This window comes from Priapulus caudatus, unplaced genomic scaffold (genome assembly GCF_000485595.1).
Source record: "Priapulus caudatus unplaced genomic scaffold, Priapulus_caudatus-5.0.1 Scaffold18, whole genome shotgun sequence".
In the NCBI taxonomy this organism is placed as follows: domain Eukaryota; kingdom Metazoa; phylum Priapulida; class Priapulimorpha; order Priapulimorphida; family Priapulidae; genus Priapulus; species Priapulus caudatus.
Genome location: NW_014577079.1, coordinates 139272 through 157572, shown reverse-complemented (window position 1 = coordinate 157572; position 18301 = coordinate 139272). Strand labels below are relative to the sequence as shown.

At 41.4% G+C, this 18301-nt stretch overlaps 1 protein-coding gene across 1 annotated transcript in view; it reads right to left on the bottom strand.

Annotated features, from left to right (window-relative positions):
- LOC106811067 overlaps nt 1-18301 on the bottom strand; it is a 58551-nt gene that overhangs the window by 13534 nt on the left and 26716 nt on the right. The window contains exons 5-12 of the mRNA XM_014814596.1: nt 17738-17900; nt 16155-16306; nt 15346-15497; nt 10056-10165; nt 9128-9302; nt 8474-8581; nt 4869-5060; nt 4248-4361 (exon numbers count right to left, since the gene is read on the bottom strand). Coding sequence (XP_014670082.1) covers nt 4248-4361; nt 4869-5060; nt 8474-8581; nt 9128-9302; nt 10056-10165; nt 15346-15497; nt 16155-16306; nt 17738-17900 — 1166 coding nt within the window. The remainder of the gene's footprint in view (nt 1-4247; nt 4362-4868; nt 5061-8473; nt 8582-9127; nt 9303-10055; nt 10166-15345; nt 15498-16154; nt 16307-17737; nt 17901-18301) is intronic.

Genomic DNA, 18301 nt, shown 5'->3' with positions numbered 1-18301 from the left:
AGGAGTCTATATTACAGGAGTATACAGCAGTCTATATTACAGGAGTATACAGCAGTCTATATTACAGGAGTATACAGCAGTCTATATTACAGGAGTATATACAGGAGTCTATATTACAGGAGTATACAGCAGTCTATATTACAGCAGTATATACAGCAGTCTATATTACAGGAGTATACAGCAGTCTATATTACAGCAGTATATACAGGAGTCTATATTACAGCAGTATATACAGGAGTCTATAAAATGTCACTATTACGCTCGCAGGTAGAGACGTTGCGCAGAACATTCCATCAGTACTCAGCCTCGAATACTACTTCGACGTCGACTTTGAAGAGATCATCGAGGTCATACTGTCCGAGGGCGAGATGCCCGACGCGACAGAGCAGCCTCAAGATGGCGCCACCGCCGAGACAGCGGAGCGTCCCGAGTACAATCTCGACGAATCTCTGACGAAAGTGCCGGTCACCATCATGTGGAACAAGGCGAAGCTGCCCGGTGACAACAGACTGACCGTGGTCAAGGGAGAGGGCGGCGGCAACAAGTACACGCTGAGCATAGAGCCGGACCCTGAAGACCGCACACCAACGGAGACAACCTGGCTTGACATCTCTCTTCCCGCCGGTACGTATATATACATAACAATCACTCGCCCACTCTCGTTCCGCATTCGCTGCGGCCATCGACGGTTAGCGCGGAAAATTGACGATACGTATTGTTATTACGCAATTCATTAAAATTTCATTATTCATCACGACTCTATTGTCGAGTAATCGCAGCATAAAAGGAGCGACGATCGATAATCACACGTTGAATTGTGACTATAGAAAGTTTTGTCAACATAGTTGTGGTACAAATGAGCATATATATATATGTGTGGTTGATGCAACAATCACGCTTGCACGCAACAAACGATGTGCAATACCTACACTATAGTGATGCGCTTGCGCTCACAGAAACACGATACCGTCACCTCTAAACGTCAATGGGGGCGTTGTCGTAAAACATCGGTGTAGCTCTACGATAATGATTAGTACTTCTATAACCCATAGAAAAACACACGACTGAGACTAATATTACGACTAAAATTTTTCTAAAGATGCCCCCCGACCTCTATAAGACAGACATGCGCATCGTCTCCATAGTAAATAATGGGTGTATGATCAATGCATATAGCAACGTGTGCAGGAGACAAATTAACGCCGTGCGCGACCTACAATCATGGCGTGCGAGTGCGCTCGCACAGAAGCTGCAATAGGTCACCTCTAAACATGATCTCGACGGCTAGTCATACAAACATATATCTATACTCCATACATGTGTTCATGCCGTAAATTAATGACCGCAGCTAGTGTACGTAACATAACACGCGCCTGAGGCATGTGCAAGCCTTACAATCCATAATACGTAAAGAGAATTCACCTATCTTCCTGAGTGACTGACAGATATTGCTACACAATCGTTCTTGCGATGGGGGCATTCGAAAAACGCTGCCTGGCAACAAAGTGGCTCAAAGTTGCCAAATTGGCATTAATTTCAAATCAAAAATCATTACATTAGCGTGAAAGACACGTACACACTCGTCTATCTTCATCGACCTAGCAACAGTTACCGTCGAAGGATGGCCATTAGACGATTAGATCTGTGTAGTTAAGTAAGTTAGTAGCAGCAAGTTACGGAATATCACACTCATCTCTCTCTCTCTCTCTCGCTGCAGGTCTGAGCGAGGCCCCGCAGGCCGCGCGGCACAGCGAGCACCCGGTGCTGCCCGTGCACTGGGACGGCGCGCGCGGGGGCGCCGCCGTAGACGTCGGCGGCGGCCGCCTGCGCTGCACGTTCCAGCACAGCTACCGCATCCTGCTGCCGGGCAAGCCGAGCGCGCCGTGGAGCGGCCGCTTCGCCTGCCACGTCAAGCACAACGAAGTGCTGCTGCCTGGCACCTACCAGCTCGTGCTCGACAACGTCGCCACCGTCGTGCTGGTCGGCGAGATCACGATCGCACGGCCCGGCGACCCGGAGAGCCGCAAGCTCAAACTCGACTTCTCCGTGCCCAACGTGTTCCTGGCGGTGTGAGGTGGGCAGTGCCGTCTGTCGCACAGCGTGAGGCGCAAGGCGGGAGGTAAAAGTTGTAACACCCTCTGTTATCGTAGGAGCGCAGGGGTGCATTGGAGGATATTGAAGGCACCGAAGACAGCTTCCCCTAACTGCGATCGCAGCAATGCAGGCGGGAGGTGTTGACTGTAGCCCCCTCTGTTATCGTAGGAGCGCAGGGGTGCATTGGAGGATATTGAAGGCACCGAAGACAGCTTCCCCTAACTGCGATCGCAGCAATGCAGGCGGCAGGTGTAGACTAGCACCCTCTGTTATCGTAAGAGCGCAGGGGTGCATTGGAGGATGTTGAAGGCACCGAAGACAGCTTCCCCTAACTGCGATCGCAGCAATGCAGGCGGGAGGTGTTGACTGTAGCACCCTCTGTTATCGTAGGAGCGCAGGGGTGCATTGGAGGATATTGAAGGCACCGAAGACAGCTTCCCCTAACTGCGATCGCAGCAATGCAGGAGGGAGGTGTTGACTGTAGCACCCTCTGTTATCGTAGGAGCGCAGGGGTATATAGAAAGATATTGACAGCACTGACGACAGCCTCACCTTGCAGCCATCACAAGTGTACGGCGACGCGGGAGGCGGCTAATGACTGCCTCGCGACAGTACAGCGACGCAGGCAACTATAGGCTGCTGGAGGAAATGCTAACCGCTCCCCTCAGCTGCAATCACACGCGCGTAGCAGCGCGAGGCAGCTACAGACTGCCGTGGTGCCCCCTGTCATTACGAAAGCGCAGTGATGTGAGACGATATATAGGATGATGGAGGTACACCCTGACCTACTCCATAACGCTACCATAACAGCAGTGAATAATAATGCGCATCAGAAAAGCTAGTGTACTGGAAGCTACGAGAAAGAGCAACATTGCAGAAAAGCACTAATGAGAACATTACTTACACTACCTAGCTGATATATCGATTAATTAACATCAGTGAAATCACTAACTAAAAGATTGACCATGTCACCATGCAGAACGATATTATTGATAACATTCTACTGAATATGTGTATATGACAAGTATAGCATCGACACAGGTTTGTATACGGCCTGATTCTAGTCTCACGTTCTTAATGGTAATTTATTTATTCAACATGCAAAGAAACCACGACTTGATTTACAGGTGCACTTTACTGGAGCACAGATTATAAATAAATAGGTGTCTGTCTGCTGGGAAATTTGAACATTGGCATTTGGCATATGGCATATGGCATTTGGCATTTGGACATTGGCATGTCTTGAATCATATAAGTAGCTAACAATATATTTAATATATTTCTATATTGCAATTATAACTATAATATATATATAATCAATAATAATAGTTATTAATATAAGCAACTATATAATTATAACATTATTGTAGATATTGAAAAGGGTTTTATATGTTAATTGCAAAATACTGAACATGACCATTTTAATACAAAGGCTAGCTGATAACAACAATTTGTAAATACTAAAGCATTATATTTAAACTTTTTTTCGACACAATAAACGTTAATCTAAACAGCATTTATGACGGAAAATATTGCTATAAATTTGTAATATTATATAATAAATATGTATTATTTATACGAAATTATATACGAAACATGTTTGTAAAACGTGTAATATCTAGCAATATAATATATGTTTGCGTGTAACTGCATGTTGAGATTTTTTCATGCCATATATGCTTGCGCACACGTGATGGTTAACGGGTTAGAATGAATAACGCACGTCAGTTACGTGCTGCGCTGCTGCATGCAAGCAGCTTACACGACAGACATGGACAACTGAAGCCGAATAATGATCCCTCTATAGCTATACGTCTGTAGCTATAGATTGTAACAAGCCGATAACAATGTCTACGTGCGCCATCAGGTAATCCGAGAGATAGATATAGATAGAGAGTGAAGCTAAAAAAAACCACGCTTTCTTAGTTGCAAAAAGGTGGTTCAATAACTATAGCCAAGTCTCATCATGTATTTTCACATCATAAAAATATGCAAATAATCCTATATTCTCTGCGTTGTTGGTATACACAATCATGATACAACACGTTCAGGAAGCCGTGTAGAAACTGTTTGATAGAGCATCACCAATGGCGACTAAGCTAAATGAAACAAAAAATTTACATAAAATGACAAAATAAGAATAAATAACTTACCATTAGATCGTCTATTTCATCGCAGATGTCAATGTCAAAGAAGGTATTGATCACATGCTTGGCATAAGGCTTGTCACGTATCTGCTCTCGTATTCTCTTGAATTTCTGTTCAACCTATTCAAACATTGCATGCATTAGCGATAGTGACTGCATGTGCATAATTTTCCCCTTCGAAATAACCTTCAATCTTTAATACGAAGGTTGAAATTACCAGCCAGCAGCCATGCAAGTATTTCTACATGCGATTACACGATGGTGCTTGTTCACCCACATTTAAGCGTATCTTAATGCACAATGCAGTACCACCCACATATCACTCATTAATATATCATATACATTGAAAAATACCACATTCAAATCAAGTTTTCGAAAATCAAGCATCAGTAAGAAAATAAAAATAAATATATATATATACACATTTATTTATTTATTTATATATTTATTTATTCTTTTTTTTGCACACCTCTACACACCTTAATTACTGCACAACGTCTGCAGTGAGAAAAATAAACAGAAAATTTCAGAAAAATAAATAAATATAGTTGTCCATGCCACGCCCCCTTTATTAACTGCACACCATCTCGACCACTCCACCCCCACCAGCGGCGGCCGGTTGCTCACCAGGTTGCATCGGGCGACCTCCGTGTCAGCGAGCTGGCGACGGTGCGTGCCGACGATGATAGCAGGCGGGCTGTACGCCTCGGCTGCGGCGGCGGCGCGCGCGGCGTCGGCCCGCGACGCGCTCACGTGGATCGCGTGCAGCCAGAAGCAGAGCGCGTCAAGGTTGCTCAGCTCGCTTGCCTCTTCGCCGAGCTGCCCCGACGAGAGAGAGAGAGAGAGAGAGAGAGAGAGAGAGAGAGATTAAAGACAGCGCTAGGATTGAGTTTAAGAGCGACTATCTTGCAGGGCTCTAGCCGAGTAAAGAGAGAGGGGGAGGCAGGGAGATTAAAGATAGGATTAGGATTAAGATTAAGATGGTAAATTTCAAGCAGTGCATGGGCATTGTCGTTGTATATCCTTTGTTTCGTTTCTTTTTATATAATATTAAAATTCGATTACAAGTTATTTATTGATTTGTATGTATCACACGTGACATTCTCTGTTTCTGAGCACCATAAATAAAGCGTGTGTGTGTGTGCATGCGTGCGTGCGTGCGTGTGTACGCGTCACAGATACAGATACAGATACATATCCATATCCATATCCATATACATATATACATATACATATACATATACAGATACATAATTACATATACATATATACACAGAAGCGAGCGTCTGTCGTGATCACGTCATGTACTGACGCATCAACTCGTGACAAGAGAGAAGAGAGACACGAGAGTACGTAAGAAGAAAACGTCTGTCCCGGATTCTGAGTGACGCACGTACGAGCAACTCGTGCTATCGTCGCGTGATGCACTCAGCTCGCAGAAAACTGATATGTACGAGAAAGACGCGTGCATTCGGCATATTTACACACAACGAATTAAAATGAGTAATGTCCTCCTTGTGTACACGTGGACGTGTAATTTCATAACGCCAGCAGTCTCTGAACAGCGTCAATACAATAGGTGTTTTTTAACGTCAATCACGTGAAAACAGTACATTCTTCGTGTGCAAATAATAGCTCAATTTTTAAGGCACTAAAAAAATTAGTAGGCATATGCAACGTAAATATCACAAACTAATTAACAACGCCCACGTACAAGCTCAATAGAAAATTGTCACGACCAAATATGTCGAGACCTGAGGAGCACAGTTTGGTAATCCTAACATAGACCTATAACTTCAGAAAAAAATCTCGCAAGTCCAAAATATTACCACCAGTTAAAAATACAATCCAGTAAAGGTTTACAAAGTGAGCATTAAATCAGAAAATAATTTATAGTTTAAGGTTGTGTGTTAATTCGTAACCACGACATTAGTACCAACATATGCTGATAGACATATGGAATTGCTCAAGGTTGCGTCAATTCAAACCCATTTTTACCACGAAATTATGAATTTTTAGGGCGAATTTTTTAAACAGCATTCATTATTACTTTCCTGTGCAACCATAAATGGTATACTGATAACACTCCGACACTCATACCATGAACCTGCATGACAGCTACATGGAGTGTACTCTAAGTTGCTACAGTGAAAAATATATGCTCCGAGATCCAGGCACGCATGCTATCGATTAAGGGAGCCCTGCAAATGATTTATGTATTTCTAGCAAATAATGTTTTGTGTCGTGTGTACGTTGGAAGTATACGCAACCAATTACAATGCATGGCATATTTTTCGTACAATGAGATTGAATGTGCGCAACCAACACACACACGCGCGCAAACACACGAACGCGCGCGCGCGCCCACACACACGCACGCAACGCACGCAACGCGACGACCACGCACGACACGCACGCAGCACGCACGCGCGCGCAGCCGCACGCACGCACGCCTCGCACGCACGCAACGCCACACACAACACACACACACACACACACACACACACACACACACACACACACACACACACACACACACACATACACCCACTGTATACATACCACGTTCCAGAATCTCTATCTGAATGCCATAGAGGATACTTAAATAGACTCTCACATATTTAAGCGCCTTCCTGTGCAACTATTTCAAGTAATTTGTAACGAATAACAGTCAACCCCATATAAATAATATGTTGAACTACATGAAAAGATTGTACTTTTGGAAAAAAAACTTTTAAGTAGTATGCCCATGCTACGTGAAACGATATTAACTTAATGAAAGTGTCAATGACACTATAGCTCACCTTGGGTGTGATAGAAGAGGAAGATGATATTTAAAATTTGGTAAGTGTTTCATTTATGACGGACCGAAATGTGATTAAATGTCCTTATTCCCTGTTTTATAGTAACAGAAATTTCACTGTTTTGTTTCAGGGTTAGATAGGCCATATATATTGTCAAAATCTACCTAATTTGCATAATTTCTAAAAAATATCAAAACCAGTGTGATATGTTTTGGGGCCAGTCCTTATTCATTCACATACCAAAAATGAGCAAAATTCGTTGAACCTGAACTGACGACTTAATGGCCATTTCCATTTTTGCCAAAAAGTGGGCGTGGCTCGAAAGTAGGTCAACTGGTGTGCTCCAAAATAAGACGTTCAAATCTCTCCCATAGGAGTAACAACTGTATGCAATTTGAAACACGTGGGTCAAACGGTTATTGAGTTATCGCTGACCGTAGGCAGACACTAAAATGCAGTGGAATTGCCAAAATCTACCTAATTTGCATAAAAATAATAAAAAATCAAAACCCGTGTGATATGTTTTGGGGCGAGTCCTTATTCATTCACATACCTAAAATGAGCAAAATCCGCTAAACATGAACTGGACATGGCTCGAAAGTAGGTCAACTGGAGTGCTCCAAAAAAGGACGTTCACATCTCTCTCATAGGAGTAATAACTGTATGCAATTTGAAACATGTGGGTCAAACGGTTCTCAAGTTATCGGTGACCGTAGCCAAATGTTGATGGACGGACGGACGTACGACGGACGACGCCCCATGGCAATAGCTCATCTTGACGATGTCAAGGTGAGCTAAAAATTGCATCTAGTTGTGATTTCAGTCAATGGCGACATGCTCGGTGAATTTACACGAGCGACAGACGTGTGACAAGTGTCAGACACGCAATCACAGCAGATATGTCCATATGTGATACCGGTATGCCTTGTATATGAATTGATTATTTTGCTTTCGTAGCCGAAAGCAATACTTACAAAAGGCATCTATTGCAGAGATTCTGCACTGCAAGCTAGAGATTCACCATGCAATCAAGCATCTTGTAATTAGAATTCCGAGCATTGTCCTGCTTCCCTGACAGATGTGCGTGCCAGATAATAAGCCATTTCATTTGAGCTGAGTCAGTTAGCAGGATATGGCACTGCATGTGCGGGTAACACTATTTCTGGCTAAGCTTCAGGTTCCAACCAGATATCTCTGGCGAGTTCTTGTTCTAGCTCTATTGCGAGATTCTGTTCCGGTGAGATAGGTCTGGACGATCCCTGTTCCAGCCAAGACTTCAAAGGTTGGATTCGGTGTACCCATGAGTATATATTCGTACACGCACGTACATACAACGCAGTTTGTACGGCCCTTCAATTACCTAACCATTTAGCTATAAATGCAGAGGCCGCGTGCGCGAGTGAGGATAACACAATAACAAATACTTACTATTTCCTCTCCATTGACATGCCTTCTCGTCGGCACGACAGCAGGCTTGTCAAGATCACAGGTGAGGTTAAAGACAACCAGGTAAACTGCTCGTGCTGATAGAAACACCTAAACATAGAACATGCGACATTAGACCTGTGCACACTACAGTCAACCGAATGCAACTTGTGCCAGTATGTTACCAGCTAGCAAATTGCACCTGAACTATACAGTGTCTTTACATTAGCCACCTCACTTCATTAATTCATTTTAATGCTGCGGGAGTACAACATTAAAATGTACTGAACGCATGCTGTGAATTCTGATTGCTAATATTACAACTTTAACTGTTAAACAACACATTTAGACCCTGCTTAATTAGAAGCTACTAACCAGCTAGAAATTTCATAACGGGGAACCCTTTTTACATACTGACATTTATATATGCAAATGATAATGAACATTGTTTTACTTAACAAGCAGAAGTTAAGTTGTTAACTATAATCCAATGGTTTCAATAAAAGTCTGGACATACATTCTTTCAAAAACGGAAACTGACAAGTATCAAGTTATTATTTTAGCAACATCAGTGTGTATACATGGGCTACCCTGAATGCCAAATTATACATTGCATTAACTGCAGCAGTTAATAAACGACCAGTAAAACATAATTACTTGCTGAATGGTGTAATGTATAGCTTCTCCAGAGAAGTCCCAGATTTTTAGCAAAAGTTTCTTCGACAACTGCGGCAGAATACAGTCACTCTCCTGTCTATTATCATCTACGTTCAACAATTTATTGCTGTCCTTGTTGCCTTCCTGAAGCATCTCTTCAACAATCTCAACAACCCTGCAACCATTTCAATTATAAATCAGTTTCATTAACATGCAACGAGCTATCAAATTCATCCAAATGTATATTATCAGGAGGCATTTGGCAAAATATTAAAATTAACAGAAAAATGTCACAAGAACATCTGAAAAGCTACTTTCGTTTTCCAAATACAGTCATGGGCTCCCGGAAATTTTATCCAGGTCGATATGACCTACTCAATATTATTATTGCACCACATTCAAGATTATTTGTCCTGCAGCCGTGTTGTTTGACAAAAACCAACAACACACAGCATATCACATTTCTTGACACAAATCGATTAGTCAAGGTACATTTGATATATTGTGCCTCATTGTTCACTATCCGCCACGACTACCACGACTATATACGTATTGTAAAGAGGAAATAAGAGCATACATCTCCTTATTATGTTACTTATAATCATTATTATTAATAATAATAATCATCATCATCATCATCATCATCATCATCATCATCATCATCATCATTATTGTTATTATTATTATCACTTTATCTTGATAACGTGTCACATAAGTACATGCTTGGTTTAGTAGGGGCAGAAATAAAATGTTTAATTATATTTTTTACTGATTCAATAAACATTGGTTCATGCTCCCGAATACAACAAGCATGCACGTATGCAAGTTTAATTTCTTTGGCACCATTTATTTTGAACTAACTACTTTCAGCATGGGAAAAATGTTTGCTAAATCAAACTTTGCCGATTGCACATCGTCAATAATTTACCTGTCAGGTAATTCCCTAAGCATGTCTGCTTTAATACCTATCCCTTCTTTCTCCGTTTTATCCTGATCCCACCTGGATGATTCAAATCGATTGTAATCGTCTATCTGAAACTAATTGTGAAGAAAGACGAATAACTAATAAATAAAGGGTAAATACATCGGGAAGAACAGTACAGTGTTTATTACGTACAGTAAACAGTTTTATGTGTAGAGAGAATCTATTCAGTTTAAGGAATATATGTGCACTAGCAGTACACCCGGCGTTGCCCATGAAATGACGCACTCAGTTGGGCTGAGAGGGTAGGGTCTACGTCCCCCAAGGTACTATCGGAGGGTAACCTGGGTGCTGGCACTGTTGTTCGATATAAATTTTCGGGCACACGAACTCTTTGGTGTCTAAGAATGGTTTAGGCGCACCAATTGTTTGGAAGCTAAACATTTTTTGGTCCACAAACTGTTTGTGGTGGCTAAGAAATTTGTTGGTCCACAAACTGTTTGTGGTGTCTAAGAATTTTTTCCATCCACAACTGTTTGTGGTGGTAAGTAATTTTTGGTTCCACAAACTGTTTTTGGTAATTTTTTTGCTACCCATCACTGTTTTTGGTGGCTAAGGAATTTTTTGGTCCACAAACTGTTTGTGGTGGCTAATGAATTTTTGGGTCCACAAACCGTTTGTGGTGGCTAAGAATTTATTTGTCTACAAACTTTGTGGCGGCTAAGAAATTTTTTATCAAATTAATAAAAGAAAAGCATGATAGAAAAACAGATGCAGAGCCTATAATTAACATTCATAGCCATTTCACATTTTGTAATAAAATAAGAAATATTTTACCTACGAGATTTATTTATCAACTATTTATCCCGGCGTTACCCGGGAAATAAAGCGCTCGGATGACGACAACTTCGTTGAAAGAAAAATACACAAAAATATATCTGTAAATCTATTTATCTATCTAACCTATCAAAAATATATCTATCTATACATCCATCCATCTATCTATAAATCTATGTATTTATCTTTATATCTATCTATATATCTAACCTAGCGAAAATAGTCTTGCACAATCTGTATGAAGTCAGTGCAAGGCGAATGTTGTTACGACCATGACATGGCGGATGTAATATAATGCATGTATAGTAACGCAATGTAACGGGCATTGTACAGTCATGCAAGTCAGTGCAAAGTGAATCCCGTTTATTTAATGCTGCTTCCGGGGCCCGTTTATTTAGTGTTGCTGCAGGGGTGCCTTTTTATAATGCTGCTGCAAGGACCAGTATATTTTTCCGTTTTTTTGTGGCTTAGATGACCTCGGAGGTCAAATCGAATGTGCCCATGATATTCAGCACGAACATGTACCCCTACTGAACGTCTTTGACATTTCTAGAGTGCTCCGTATATATTTGAATCAAGAACAGACAAACAGACACACATTGAAAAATATGTATTAGATGGGGAATTGGGCCTCGGATAATTTTCTTTGGCCATTCTTATACGGTCAAAGTAGAGCCAGGTGAGCTGCCAGCACGTGCATGTGCATGGTAAAATCAGATATGCATGTAATATTCACTTTTCTCGTAGCATCACGCCCTTGGTTGTTATATGGTTTTTATATGGAACAACTTGATATATATAGATTTGTTACGTTTTTTATATTTTATTTGGTGAATTTCAGCCCACCATGGAAAAATAATTAAAATATATTTGATCTGTAACCTACATAGGCTTCCGTGAAGGCTTCCCGTCAATTTGCGCTATAATTATTATCTACCATAGTTTATTCTGGATTTTTACTAAACTTTTAAATGTAGTAAAAATTTTGAAATTTTGAAATTAATTGTGAAGTGGCAGAAGTACATACTAAACAGTCAAAAAGTAAAGAAACAAAAGATTCCCCCAGGTGGAACTCCAACCCAAAATGCCCGGTTTAGAAGACCGATGGGTTATCCATTTCAGACCACTGGATTATATTATGTTGGTATTATTATATGATTATCTGGACGTTCTGCGTAGAAAGCATCAATCAGTCATCCGAGATGTTAAGCTGTACGCACCGCCATCTATTGACGAATAGTAAATTAGTACTTTTTTCCAATGTTTAACTTTTTTAAATGTTTGTTTCAGCCAGAACCACCTCCGAGACGTGCTGATTCTGAATATATCTTCAGTTTTCCTCTAGGCTGCGTAGTTCTCTAGTTATACGAGTACACACAAACTCAACAACTTTAGATATATAGATGCGTGCGTGTATGCGTGCGTGCGTGCGTGCGTGCGTGCGTGCATATATATATATATTTATTTATATATAAGGTTGGCATTTAGACTAAGTTCATGTATTGGGACACAACAGAGATTATTAGTATTATCAAGAGTCCATAATAGCACATTTTCTATTATGGACTCTTGGTATTATGTTTTAATGTATCAAAACCACTATATGCCGCTGCATGTTGTGAAATCAAACTTTCACTCTCATTCCACCAAGGCAAACTTTCACTGCTATGTTCCACGTCCCCTATTGTAGCTGTAACGCACTGGTTCCCACTATAATACACACATATATCAATACAGTGCCGCCGACATAAAATAGCTCGAAACGGCAATGCATCAATGCAACACTAATGGAAAATACATGTATAGTAAATATACGCTATATATGAATGCCGTTCTGCGACTAAAATGACGCCGAGCTAAACTGCCTTGGGATTTTTACGAAGGGAAATTACGAAAAAATACTTTCACTTTTGGTAAACAGAGAGAAAAGCAATACTATAATAGTTGTGAGACGTGGTGAACGGGTTTGAAGCCTTGTCAGTAAGATTGGACGTATGCATAAAGTGTATAGACGGCCGGAAAGTGATTATACAATCATAATACCAGGAGTGAATAAAAAACTACTTGTTTTTTTGTTTACTCCTGAGCATAGTTATATTATACTATTGTCAGAGGTATACTTAACATAATTACTCAATACTACCAATACTACATTTACCACATTATTTAATAACAATTACTACATTGGCATCTTGGTGTATTCCTGCAATAACTATACTCTAATGAATTACTGTATTATTACATAGTATTTATTCACTTATTTTACCAATACACCTGACCATGTAGATGAAATTTTTTATTTTGGGATGTCACAAGACCCATCTCTCCTGCAGTCAGTTCAGTCCACCCGTGTCTGCCCTAAATCCAACACACCGTGTTACCATGTAAAATTTTGATTTCCTTCAAGTCCTGTCAATGAATCAGAAGAAAAAGAAAACAAATAAAGAATATAGCCAAATTCCATCAAATTGTTTTCTGTATTTTTTAGCGCAAAATTTCGAAGGGCACTTTGAAATCTAGACCGTATTTCCCAATACGGCAATACCCAATAGATCTATCTAGACCGTATTTCCCAATACGGCAAATACGTACTGAATCCGCCCCTGGGTACGACACTGACCCGAGTAGACACATTGCGCGTGTGTCTGGCGCAAACACTTAAAGTGATAGTACACGTATCATCTCGCCTAGTTACTCATGGTATAAAGGCTGCGCACCCACTAAACGAATCGGACATGATATATATATATATATATATATATATATATATACATTCGATCAATACCACGTTCCTCTGGTAAATAAATAGGGATCTGCAAAGCATTGTGCGCAACCTTTAGGTTTCTTTGTTGCAAGCATCGCTGTATTATTATATAGACTGCCGACAAAATGGTTGTCTAAGCTACACATGCCTCTAAACAGAGGAATTGCTCCGACCTGTAATTGGAGGATAAAAATAGACCCCGCCCACTCCCGCCGCATACGCTATGCTATGACCGGTAGGAACGTGTACTAACTATATCATATATGGAGCAAACGATTTGAGTTACATTTCTATAAATTCTAGCTATTATAGACATGATGACTTAGCCTTAATCGCTGTGAATTTTGAGTCTATTAAAGCGTGATTAGTCTAATTAATTAGCAAATATCATGCACGCGCGGCTATGACCGGTGAAACGAAACGTCACGAATTCTATTTTTATCCTCCAAAAATGAAAAAGTGGGCGGGGTCTATTTTTATCCTCCAATCACAGGTCGGAGCAATTCCTCTGTTTAGACGCATGTTAAGCTACAAGGTGACTACATGCAGTCAGGCCTGTATTAGCAGTCACCTCTACGGAACGGCGGTCAGCTTTAGCGAACGGACTGGGAGGCATCCAGTGAAACCACCTCTATAGAACGGCCACCTGCCTATAAAGGAATCTTTGACGCCTCCCTTGAGTGGCAGCTATGAAGTGAAGTCACATTCACAGAACGGAGACTTGTCTATGAAAGTCGCTTTTGGCGTTTTCCTCGGATAGAAATTATACAGTGAAACCACGTCTATACAACGTACACTACTATCTATAAACAACACACTTGCCATTCTGCCCGAGTGATCCTTTTCATACAGGTTCGAGTGAATACTACATGACGGGCGACAACGTTTACAAAGGCAATGCCGTACCGGGTCTGCGCTAAACGCGAACATAAATACCCAAACAGACAAGTACTTTACACAACGACGGATGCATAAACCACTAGTTGTCACATAAAAGGTAGTCCCTGCAGAGTATTTGCACACTTCGATACGAGGTATAATGCGAGTGAAGTGCCTTGCTGAACGACACGCGGGGGAGCAGCCGTGATTTCCCCCGAGCCAGCTATGCTCGACCCAGAATGATTACCTCTCCGCTGTCTCGCGCTGTAAACTCATTACTAAGAGTACGAGCCAACGGCGGCGGAACCCAATCGAGAAATAAAGTGCCTTTATCACACTGGCAGTGCAGTACGGTGGCGCAAGAAGCTTCAGACCTTCACCTTAAACCTCAAGTTCTGAGTGCTAACCATTAGGCCACCGCTGCGCCTTGTAATGCAGTCATGTATCACCTCGCACAAACAGTAAACAGTGGGTGGAATAGGTTGACAAACGATGCCATTTAGACGGCCGTGCCTACTTCTCTGCTTCTGAGTCTACGCAATAACAATGAGCAATGTGGACGATACCGCTCCGGAACCCACCGTCAGAGACATTGAATATGTCAAACATCACAACTTTTGAAGTGAAGAGTCATTCAAAGGTTACGACGTTGACAGTCTTCGACGTGTTCCCTGAGCATAAATGGGAGAATCCCAGTACTAAGCAATTAGGCCACCACCATCCCCCTGTGGCACACAGAAAGCAAGAACGACGCACGCACAGCCAGGGTCGCACAGTCAGGGTCGCAGATTGTGCAATCGACGGAGGAGCCCTCACCTGCTTCTCTTCTTCTGAGTCGATAGAGAATTCAGAATCGCCGAGCCTCTGCCGTTTCTCTTCCTCCTTCTGCCGTTTCAGTGCGATTAGCTCTTGGACGACATTCGTGGCCACCGCCCTTGAATAATCTTCATCCTGGCCTTCCTCTTGTTCTAATGAATTATGAGACCATAAGATTACGCGGTAATGAATAATATAAAGACCAGATATAAGGAATAATATAAAGACCACAGGTAAAGAACACTATGAGGGCAAGATATAAGTAAGTATGTAAGAAACAGACGTGAAGAATACTATAAGGAACCGTGGTAAGTAGTAGCATGAACATACGTATAGGTAGGATTATGGTAATAATATAAGGTCTGTTTAATTTTGCATAACAGATTTTTAAATTATAAGTGTGCAGAAATATAAACTTTAACCTATTGCCCACGCCACTACGACAACGCAGGGAAACAAAATTCAACATACTGCCTGTTAGATTATAACAACACAGAGAAATAAAGCCCATATATATAGTGCCCATAGCACGTATTGCTGAGTCACTGTCTTCGCTGAGACGTAGTGTGCAGATAGAAATAAGAGGCATTCCTAACTTTTGAAAAAGCGAATTAATTGCCTACATCTCCTGCAAGGTGCGAATTGCGAGTGGCGTCGGGATTTTCCATCTACAAATCCTTCGCTAAATTTAGAATGCATTGAGTCGCAAGCAGGTGAAAGCAATAAGCCGGATTGCTGGCAAATGCAAGTGATAAACTGGTAAATGAGGGAAAGTGGCAGCTAATTTGGAAACTAAGCGCATGACCTACCGTTGACAGATTTCTTAGTGACTCCATTGGCAGGAGGCAGTGGATGCTGATCTTTGCTGTGAGAGAGCCACACGGCAGCGCCATCATCAAGCAGTACCTCACAGCTAGCTGACATGTCAATCTCATCAGTACTGAGAGCACCCGTGTTATCCCTGTAAGCATGTATGATGAATAGTGAGATGTACTACTGCTAATTATCACATACAATATAATATAATATAATATAATTATTATAGTATACTATAATATAATATAAAATGATATAATATAATGTTATGTAATACAATATAATATAATATAACATAACATATTATAACATAGTATAATACGTTGTATAACAGAGTATAACGTTGTATAACAGAGTATAATATTGATAACAAACATATATCTCCGTATAGATCATTTTTATTCGTATTAATTTTTTATGGAAACTAGATTCTTTCAGACGCATACAATCAGTTGCGTTTAATAAAAGCCGTTTAATTTACTGCCTTTACTCAACTTATTTAATAAAATTGAAACATTATAATTTTATATAGTATAAATTCCTTGTATTTATATTACACTGAATATTTAACTGCACATTAAACCAAAAAATTTATATTCTAATATATTCTATATAGTCTCAATTGCACCGACCGCACGAATGTAAACTACACTGCACAACGTACAGATATGCTCACGTGTAGACGCAATAAAACTGTGTAAATTATTTCTCTAAGTGTCATTCAGCAGAGCTGTTGCGAGCAATCTCAAAGGTAATAATGTCACGCTTACGACATCAATCACTTGGAACGCAGAGCAAGTGCGAAAATACACTCGTCAAATTACAGACACTACTGTCGTTGTTGTGTTCACATCGCTGTTAAGTCTTCTCTAAAACGGTACGGTACAACACCAGCCGATTCCACCTCTCGGCGTCACCAGTGCTGCACCACTCGCACACACTGTCATGTCTCCATGCATCCCCACGCACTGACGTAGATCGTTACTAAACGCTTCTTTCGAGAGACATTCACGAGGGCCGCTGAGAGCATTTTTTTTAAGGCAATACACACTTACTTTCGTCAGCAATACTTTTTAGAGGTTTGTGCTCGCGGGATCAATCGCGTTATTGCTGACGTCTGACCAGGATTTTTTGCATCCGCTCACTGGGTAGCTCGCCCGTACGCACTTACAAACGCCACGCATCACAGGTCGCCAGCATATTTATTAGCTAAAGAGTTGTCTTGCCATCTTTCGACGTCTCGTTTTCGCACTAGAAGGTAAATTTTACTGCCGACGGCGGCCACGCATTTATTGCAGTGAATTAATTTACGATCTGCCCGATTTTTAGTTATACTCCTTTCACTTAATTGTCTTATTTTGTGAAAAGGACCACTTTCGACTCTTTCCAACCCGTAAAACTGGGGGGAAATATCGGAACCACGCCCCGACGGACTTCCGCTCACTTTGCGAGCACGCAAATGTTCCTGTCAGTGGAAATCATCCTGTTACTGATTACTGATTCTGATCCTGTCACTTCCTTTTATTCCTGATCACTCCTAGTTGACACTCTACGGCACACGCGCGCGCCAGCTCACCTGTGTCCCAGCATGGCGCTCTTGAGACGCGTCTTGCCGACGCGGTGAGGTCCGACTATCATGATGCGTGTGCGATGGACGGGCGTCGTGCCCGAGGCGGAGGCGTGCTGGAACACGCGCATCGCCTCGCGTCCTCGCGAGACAATCTCCACGGGCGCCTCGTCTGAAAACGTAATCGTGCACCGCTCGCTGCATATAGGCTGCCGACTCGTGTTTGCTCGCGTTGAAAGATTAAAAGCCCTCTCCCACATGCCATATAGAGGAAAGCATATAAAATGCATTATAGAGGAGCGAGCGTATATGTAACAGGTAACACAATATCAAACGAGGAGAGAGAGCGAGAAAACGAGTGATCGAGTAAAAAGAGAGCGACAGGGACTAAAAGACGGAGAGAAAACCACAGAGAGTGTGAGAGAGAGAAAGAAAGCTGTTATATGGCTGGAAAAATCATCGCATTGTGATGGTTGCAGAGCATGCCATATGCCATGAAATAAAAACTAATATTGACCACTGAATATCAACGTTGCCCACTAGGCCGTGCTGCCACCTAGAATAAATACTGTT